This window comes from Nerophis lumbriciformis, linkage group LG28, assembly GCF_033978685.3.
Source record: "Nerophis lumbriciformis linkage group LG28, RoL_Nlum_v2.1, whole genome shotgun sequence".
Classification (NCBI taxonomy): Eukaryota; Metazoa; Chordata; class Actinopteri; order Syngnathiformes; family Syngnathidae; genus Nerophis; species Nerophis lumbriciformis.
The window spans coordinates 17,443,310-17,453,066 of record NC_084575.2 but is presented as its reverse complement, the minus strand read 5'-3'; the positions used below and the strand labels follow the sequence as shown (position 1 = coordinate 17,453,066).

General features: G+C 39.2%; 1 protein-coding gene across 3 annotated transcripts in view; it reads left to right on the top strand.

Annotated features, from left to right (window-relative positions):
* fgd5a (FYVE, RhoGEF and PH domain containing 5a) overlaps positions 1-9,757 on the top strand; it is a 93,131-nt gene that overhangs the window by 40,728 nt on the left and 42,646 nt on the right. For all 3 annotated transcript variants that reach the window (XR_012051412.1, XM_061923803.2, XM_061923802.2), the window contains exons 8-10: positions 8,347-8,437; positions 8,573-8,623; positions 8,756-8,814. Coding sequence is in view for 2 of the 3 variants with exons in the window: in XM_061923803.2 (XP_061779787.2) it covers positions 8,347-8,437; positions 8,573-8,623; positions 8,756-8,814 (201 nt within the window). In the remaining variant the exon portion in view is untranslated. The remainder of the gene's footprint in view (positions 1-8,346; positions 8,438-8,572; positions 8,624-8,755; positions 8,815-9,757) is intronic.

Sequence of the window (9,757 nt, the reverse complement as noted above, 5' to 3'; positions counted from 1 at the left end):
AAATAGCAGGCTACTATAGAGCATATTTCACGTATTAATTATTATTATTATAATTTTTTCACTTATTGATGACCTCCCCTAAGCTTCCTCAGTCTCTTCACCTTTCTTTACTTCAACTGCGTCACTACTCTATGTGCTATAATTCTACTGTTAAGACATAATTGCACATAATATCTAATATAATGGCAAACTTGTTGATAATTGGTCAAGTATAATTAGATGTTGTACTTGTGTTGAGTAAAACCTGCTGTTGTTTAATTATTTTTTTTGATGGTGGCATTTTGCTACCTGGAAGGGGATATTAAGATAGAAGATGACTGAACTCAAAAGACATGGTTTCCAAATATGAATACACACAAACGGCAAGACGTTCTAAACAAATGATATTCAGGGCAACGTTCCCAATAGGCTGTTCCAGACCGTTCCAGACTAGTGTCGTCCTCAGAGGTGCCTGCTCTTATCCGTCTCTATCTCACAGCTGTAAAGGAAGAGGCCGTTCAGTCACCTGACACTGTGTTGCGTGGTAATATTTAGAATGTCCCCTGTTCCTACGTCTATGCTTAGAATTGTGTTACAACAGAAAGTAACCAACTGTTAACTATAAATTACCAAATATAGTATTGTGAAAATAATACAATTGAAAATGACGCATGTGTCAGTAGCCAAATTAGGAGTTTTTGTAAACTGCTTTGAAGTGGTTTGATTATCATTTACATACTAAATAATATATTGTGATATATATCTTCATCTAGAGAGGCTGCAATATATATTGCGATATATATTTTAGGCCATTCCGTCCGTCCCTTACCGCAAGTGTTTCTAGTTTTGTAAGAAAGGCGGGTGGACAACGCATCTACTGTCTCCACTCATGAATATTCAACAGCAGCTGCCCTGATCCTGAAAAAAAACGTACTCCCTCTGTGACGCGAGACAGTCTAATCTACATAAAAAGAAGGGTATTGTAAAATGTTGGCTTTTGCCATGTATGGTAAGCTTTGACCTTTGTCATGTTTTCCTCACTTGGTCAATGTCAATCTCCATAAAAGTTGGGCTTAATGGGCTTTTTCATTTTTGCTTCATGAAGTTGAGTTACACTAATTGGCAAGAGCAGTAAATGAAGTGATCTGCAAAAAAGGCATGAAAAGGTTTTGTCTTTTCAAAAGGATGGTTTATTTTTTATTGCTGAGAGGCAATGTGTGTGAAAAGGTGTATTCTCTCCGAGAGGCATTTTTAATAGCGGTGGCAGATTCCCCACACCTGCCACTGCATATGCAAGTTGAATATCCCCTTATCTCATGTTGCACATAAGTCCTGGGGTTTGTCCCTACACCCAGGGCTGGCCGTTGGCATAATCACTCTATGCTGTTGTTTAAGGCCACAACGGTTAAAGTGGCCACATAATCACGGCCTGGGCTTTTGCAAAGAGTTTTTTCTTTCATTTGAATCCGTCAATTATAAAATACTATGTCATAAAAGTTCAGATAAAATCAGTTTTGCTGTCAAAGTCATTCCTTTTGGTAGTGACGAATCCACTATTGAACGCTTTACTGTTCACTCAACAAAGACGTCATAATGTCAACAAAGCTCACATTTATGCATTCGCTCACAGCGCCAATAACACTATCAATCAATGTTTATTTATATAGCCCTAAATCACAAGTGTCTCAAAGGGCTGCACAAGCCACAACGACATCCTCGGTTCAGAGCCCACATAAGGGCAAGGAAAAACTCACAACCCAGTGGGACGTTGATGTGGTATAAAATATATAAATGTATTTGTGGCAGCATCAGATAACCTTATGTTTAAGTTTCACTTTTGCATCTCATAGCACAGACCTAGGCAGAATATGGCCCGCCGAATGTTTGTATATATTTTTTTTTAACTTTTAACATCAAAACTGTAGCCGCAATTATGATGTGCTGTGCTGTTTTCAAACTACTGTTTTGAACTATACAGGTAGAACGTATTTCAATGGTTGTAATCTGCGCTTTTGAGTGATGTAATGGGTTATACTTGTATAGCGCTTTTCTACCTTCCTTCAAAGCGCTTTGACACTATTTTCACATTCACCCATTCACACACACATTCACACACTGATGGCGGGAGCTGCCATGCAAGGCGCTAACCACGACCCATCAGGAGCAAGGGTGAAGTGTCTTGCTCAAGGACACAACGGATGTGATGAGGTTGGTAGAAGGTGGGGATTGAACCAGGAACCCTCAGGTTGCTGGCACGGCCACTCTCCCAACCGCACCACGCCGTCCCACATGGGTTGTTACCGTAATGTACGTCAAAGCAGCTCAGACGAGGAACAAAGCAGTGTGGGCAGAAGCAGATTTGTACAACAAAATTCTGCAGAAAAGTGATACTATATCAGATTGTAGGTGTGTTTTAACCTTTACATTCATATACATTAAATATTTATTTGTTGCATTTTTGTTGCCTTTTGCTTGGTTATAAAACATGTCGATCAAAGAGGTGGTGAGAGAAGTAAAAGAGCGACATTCATATAATGTTAATATTCAGTGTTTTATCGTTCATAGTTAATTTTGTAAATCCCACATTCTTTATTTTCATGAACATTCTGGGTGTCAGGTAGCACGGTGCGACAGGGGTCAGTGCATGTGCCTCACAATACGAAGGTCCTGGGTTCGATCCCCGGGCTCGGGGTCTTTCTGTGTGGAGTTTGCATGTTCTACCCGTGACTGCATGGGTTCCCTCCGGGTACTCCGGCTTCCTCCCACCTCCAAAGACATGCACCTGGGGATAGGTAGATTAGAAACACTAAATTGGCCCTAGTGTGTGAATGTGAGTGTGAATGTTGTCTATCTATCTGGGTTTGCCGTGCGCTGACACAGGCTCCAGCACCCACCGCGACCACAAAAGGGACAAGCGGTAGGAAATGGATGGATGGATGGATTCTGGGTGTCTCGTTCAGTGAAACAAAAATATTAGTACATATAAACATTCATATGTATAAACATACATATACATACATACATATATATATATATATATGTGTGTGTGTGTATATGTGTGTATATATATATATATATATATATATATATATATATATATATATACACGTGTATATATACATATTAGGGCTGTCAAGTGATTTAATCAGGGTAATTACACTCTAATTCTGTGATTAATCATGATTAAACAGAGGTTATCAGTTGCTTGCATGAATAACATTTTCTTTAAAAAATACCCTAATATTTGGATACAAATGCAATTTTGTAGTCAAAATGTCATGTGCATGAGCAAGTAGATTTCTAAATGATTTGCTGAACTGCAAGTCATTGTAGCACTTAACTCAGTAAGAGTTAAGTGCACAATTTAGTTGTTTTTTTTAAATATAAATATTTCCTGCTTAACTTAATAAAAAGGAACATATTTCTTTAACAGAGGTATGTCCTGCTTAACTTAACACATAATAAATTCAGTGTGCAACTTTATGATAGAGCAGGTCTCCAACATTCATCACTGCGAAAACTACTGTGACAAAAAGAGACATGAGATATTGGTGTCACTAATATAACCGGCAACATTTCAAATGTGCTTTATTTATAAAGGAGATCGCCTCTCAATAAATAAAAGCATTACACACACTCATAGCTCATTAAAGTGGAATAAATGACACACCACTAATAGTTTTAAGCCACATACCTCTCTTCTCCTACTGGATGTGTACTATCCTCATTGAATGACAAGGTGTACTGGACCTCAGACCGACTGCACTCAGTAACAAAACAAACGTACTCACATATATTGCAGCTATAGACAGCAGAGCAGTTGTATTTGAACTTTTTACACTTACTTTAGTTATCTTCTGCACTGACAAGATGCCTGCTTGGTGCGTGTTGTGGCAAAACTGCCGAGTCAAAACTGGCGTGCGACGTCACGATTTACCTTTTTCTTTTACACGGAGCACCAACTCGGTAATATGAAAACAAAATAATTGGCTCTGTTGGCCACTAAATTAATAAAAATCCTGGATAAAGTGCGTCCCTTGACAGCTCAATACGAAACGTGTACTATTGTTTCTAAATAGGCGACAATTTATTTTTCAAGAGACGTTTGGCAACCCTATTTAAGTAGCATTTATGCTCGCGGCACCATGCACACGTTCATGTTTCGTAGAAAGATGATTTTTTTAAAGTGTGCCAATGATAAGAAAGTTTGTCGTTGCAATACTAACTACCGGTAATTACCTCAGTTTTGTCTAAAGTTCCTTCGAAGTTTGTTTCGAAGCGAAAGTTGGCGCAGAGCACATCGCTGTATCTCTGGTGTGTGATGTGATCACTGCCTATGCAATGCACGCTGCCTTCAGGCTCCCGTCAAAACATACACTTTGATTAATCATCATTAATTTATTATTAATCACATGTGTTAATATACATATATATATATATATATATATATATATATATATATATATATATATACAGGTATATATATATATATATATATATATATATATATATATATATATCACTCAATCAATCAATGTTTATTTATATAGCCCTAAATCACAAGTGTCTCAAAGGGCTGCACAAGCCACAACGACATCCTCGGTACAGAGCCCACATAAGGGCAAGGAAAAACTCACCCCAGTGGGACGTTGATGTGAATGACTATGAGAAACCTTGGAGAGGACCGCATATGTGGGTAACCCCCCCCCTTCTAGGGGAGACCAAATGCAATGGATGTCGAGTGGGTCTGACATAATATTGTGAGAGTCCAGTCCATAGTGGATCCAACATAATAGTAAGAGTCCAGTCCATATATATACATATACAGACACACACACACATTCACATGGGCCCCCAGACCCATTTGTTTCTTTCAATGTGGCCCTCAAGCCAAAATACTTGTCTAGGTCTGTCAGAGCACATAATTTGTGGTCCGTTCAAGGAATTTTGATGTACAAATGATTATTATGATTATGTATTATTATGTAATAATATCCACTAATGATAACCCTACATGAATCAGATAATCAGAAAAAAACAATATTAAAGTTTTTTTTTACCTACTCAGTGGCCTTGTGGTTAAAGTGTCCGCCCTGAGATCGATAGGTTGTGAGTTCAAACGCCGGCCGAGTCATACCAAAGACTATAAAAATGGGACCCATTACCTCCCTGCTTGGCACTCAGCATCAAGGGTTGGAATTGGGGGTTAAATCACCAAAAATGATTCCCGGGCTGCTGCTCACTGCTCCCCCTCACCTCCCAGGGGGTGAACAAGGGGATGGGTCAAATGCAGAGGACACATTTCACCACACCTGGTGTGTGTGTGACAATCATTGGTACTTTAACTTTAACTTAACTTAACTTTTTCCATACAAGCTGCATGTAAAAACCCTATTAAGAGATTTACATATGTTTGAAAAAAACTAAATTAAGTCAATAATTAGTTGTTTTTAGTGCATGTAAACATATTGTGTGTGTGTACGTGGGGCTTTGACGTTATAGGTTTATGCTGGGGTGGGGGCCCATAAGGAGTCTAATAATAAAAATGTAGTCAAATAAAAAAACAAAAATGTGGCCACACAAAATAAGGCCTACCTCCACCCTCCCAAAGTGCAAGTATTGTGTGTCGTGGAGCATCGTGATGGATGCTTTGTTGTGTCAGAGCACCGCCTTGGGACGAGACTGATGAGTGTGACTTCTCTGTAATGAGGGAGAAGGACCACCAAGGGAGACCAAGGAGGATTGTTTAGGTCAACCTACCAACGATTATTTCTTTACCGTGTTGTTGCTATATTTCAGATATAATTATTGCAGATTTCTCACTCTCCCCTTCATGGTTGCGAGGTAAAGCCCTAGAATAGAAGTGCTGGTAATTTCATTGTGGATGTGGTGACAGTGATGAAGTAGCCTGAGACCTTGATCAGATCAGAGTTAACCGGATTAGAGCCTCTTCTCCACAGCTTGCTCCTTGTTTGCCGCACCATCTATAAACATTGGCCACCGCTGGGTCAACACAAATTTAATAGACTTTGTGAAGCCGCTTTTATGAATCTATTTCTAAATGGCCACTCCAGTGCACCACCATGTGTGCGCTAAGCAAGAAGGTCAAGCATGGTGGGAGAGTGAGGGTCGAAGGGGTGCGATGGAGGGAGAAGAGCGATGGAGTGAATCCCTCCATAGGAAAGGCAGCTGGTCAATGAGGTGGACAGAAAGTAATTAGAGAAGCAGACTCCTTTACAACTCCCCAATTAGATCAGATTTGTGTGTGCAGACAGCGAATCAGCTGGCCGTGAAAGAGGCTAAAAGGTGCGCTCGTTTGTTTGTTGGCGCGTGTTCGCACATCGTGTGTTGATGTGTCTTTGTCCCAGTGTGAAGCATCTCTCTTCCTTTTCTTCTCCGGCTCACTAGCCCAAACACGCCGAACGCTAATTATCATCTCTGGCACGCGTCAGCGAATCACTTCCTCTGAAGAAGTGTCAATTGGATGACAGTTTACACGCGACACTTGTGGAGAGGAGAGCAGATGCCGTAGCGCCAAGCGGCTTTGAGCAAAAATAGCTGGGAAGAAAAAATAAGACAAAAGATGAGAGAGAATGGAGAGAGACAGATAGCGACTTTCATTGACAAATCATTCGTGGTTATGAAAAAATTAATCCATATATAGCGATTAATCTGATTAAAATGTTTAATGGTTTGACAGCACTTAAAAAAAAGTGCATCAGGCATAAAATACCTGTCAGAGACAATTAGACCCTGATTGATTTTCCAAAGCTCTTTCTTTGCTCGGCCTCCATTCTCCTGCAAATGACACCCCTAAGAAAAAGAATGGGGCTTGTTAAAGGTTTTGTGTCTGATGCGAAGGTCACCCTGACCCACATTATTGTCTTCTCCATCGTGACCTTGACTTGCAGAAACCCTTTGTTTTTAGGGACATCCAGTGTCCAGTCCAGTGCTTTGTTTTCTTTCAGCAATAATATTGGTAGATTCCTGATATTTTCTTGAGTTTATTTATTTTCTTGTTTATTTAACATAATTTCTTTAGGAAACGTTGTACCAGTAGCGACATGTTTTATGCAGCGCTAATGTTGTGTTTAATTTAGCACCAAAAAACAATAGGGGGCTTCACAAACATCTTTATTACGTGCGTCTAAGAGGAGCATCAACATTTGCATTTCAAAATTTTAGAAATCCGCTGAAAATTGGTTAAAAAAATATATTTTTCTACATCACAATTACTTACAAGCTAATCAATTTTATAGCAGTTTATGGATATAATTAGAAATGTCCGATAATATCGGACTGACGATATTATCGGCCGATAAATGCTCTAAAATGTATTATCGGAAATTATCGGTATCGGTTTCAAAAAGTAAAATGTATGACTTTTTAAAACGCCGCTGTACGGAGTGTTACACGGACGTAGGGAGAAGTACAGAGCGCCAATAAACCTCAAAGGCACTGCCTTTGCGTGCCGGTCCAATCACATAATATCTACGGCTTTTCACACACACAAGTGAATGCAGGCATACTTGCTCAACAGCCATACAGGTCACACTGAGGGTGGCCGTATAAACAACTTTAACACTGTTACAAATATGCGCCACACTGTCAACCCACACCAAACAAGAATGACAAACACATTTCGGGAGAACATCCGCACCGTAAGACAACATAAACACAACAGAACAAATACCCAGAACCCCTTGCAGCAGGGAGAGCATGTCCCAAATTCCAAGCTGCTGTTTTGAGGCATGTTAATAAAAATAATGCACTTTGTGACTTCAATAATAAATATGGCAGTGCCATGTTGGCATTTTTTTCCATCACTTGAGTTGATTTATTTTGGAAAACCTTGTTACATTGTTTAATGCATCCAGCGGGGCATCACAACAAAATTAGGCATAATAATGTGTTAATTCCACGACTGTATATATTGGTATCGGTTGATATTGGAATCGGTAATTAAGAGTTGGACAATATCGGAATATCGGATATCGGCAAAAAAAACATTATCGGACATTTCTAGATATAATACATTGTAAGGTTTCCTTGTGAGGAACCATGAAATTTGGACCCCTGTGTGACGATTGAGTTTGACACCCCTGCCGTAGCATATGTACTGTAGGCTCTTTTTTCTCGGTTAGTTGCTGTGAAACTGCTCATTTGATAGGCACAGTAAACTGCTTAAAATGACTAATTAAATTAATGTCCAAGAACTTTAACACATCGTATGTTAAAATGCCACCATACTGATTTAAACTAGAGAAAAAAATCCATGCAAGCACAGGCTGTGCTAACCACATGCTGCCAGAGGTCAATAATGATAGTAAAGAAAGCAAAATGTAAGATTATATTTTTATCTTTCAGAGGAAGAGTCCAGAAGATGCCGAAGTCCCCCTGAAATACCAGCTACTGCAGGTCGTCGTGAGAATACTGCAATACCGCATGCTTCTCACAGGTAACACACACATGCACACAATGAGCTTTTGGATTGTCACAAAGACATCAAGTAGCAAGGTGACAGGTTAAAGAAATTGTTTCTAAAATTAGCAATAAATTGCCTTTTTTTTTTTTTTTTTGCTTGCATCTGCAGATTATCTGAACAACCTCTCCCCTGATTCCAAAGAATACGAGGACACGCAAGGTAATCCCGTAGTGTTCATTTGTCACTCTGACACATGCTGCAGTAAGGTTCACTGGGCTATGCATACATTTACCGCGTCTTCGTTAAATTCACTGACACCTTCTCTGTTTGTTGATGTTCTGTGTGTTGCAGCTGCCTTGGTGATTGTGTCCGAGGTGGCGGACCAGGCCAACGATAATTTGAAACAGGGGGTGAGCTCTGTCTGGATCAAGCTGATGTGTGTGTTGCTTAAAAACATACTCTGTTCCGTCTGTTATTATTGTTAAATATTAGCATGCCAGCATAGTTATGGGAGTGACGCAAATATGATGAACAGATGGGCGGTGGAATTAGGATTTTGCTCCATTGATGCTCTATTGACTCAATATTCACCTTTGTCTTGATCCTCAACCTCAACCTCCTTTGGTCTGTCGGTCTTTCCACTACAACGTTTTTTGGTTTATGGTTATGGTTTTAGTTAATTTCGAACAGTTATACTAATTACTAGTATCTGCATCTGAACTTAAGTTAGAAATAGCACCACCTCAAACTTTGCCTTGCACAGTTGAGATTACTGTGGCAGCCTATTGAAGCAGTAAACTGGTTGGGTTGAAATTAATGCACCCCCAGCTGGTTGGTGCCAATTATGCTGACTTTGCTCAAATGTCCCCTACCAATATAAAATAAAATAATTTTATACAGTTGGTAGGTTTGTCCAAATACACAATTCTTAAAGGGGAACTTAACTTTTTGGGGGGAATTTTGCCTATCATTCACAACCATTACGAAAGACATGTTTTTTAATACATTCTAAATAAAAAAAATTCCGCTTTCAATGAAGCCTATGAGAGCCGTTCTATTCTGCCTATAAAGCTCTTAAAAATCATCCAAACACCTCCATTAAGATTTTATATACATGCTGTAAGTATATATGTCATGTAGTAACGTGTACATTTGTAATAACATTTAATATTTACATATGATGATCATTTAAAGCAAACGACGGCGCATTAAGTACACAAACGCATCACAATGTTTGCTTTCTCCTCCGACAACATCACAGATTACTGCTCACTGCAGACTTTATGAGAGCCAACAAACATAAATGATAAATATAAATGATAAATGGGTTGTACTTGTATAGCGCTTTTCTAC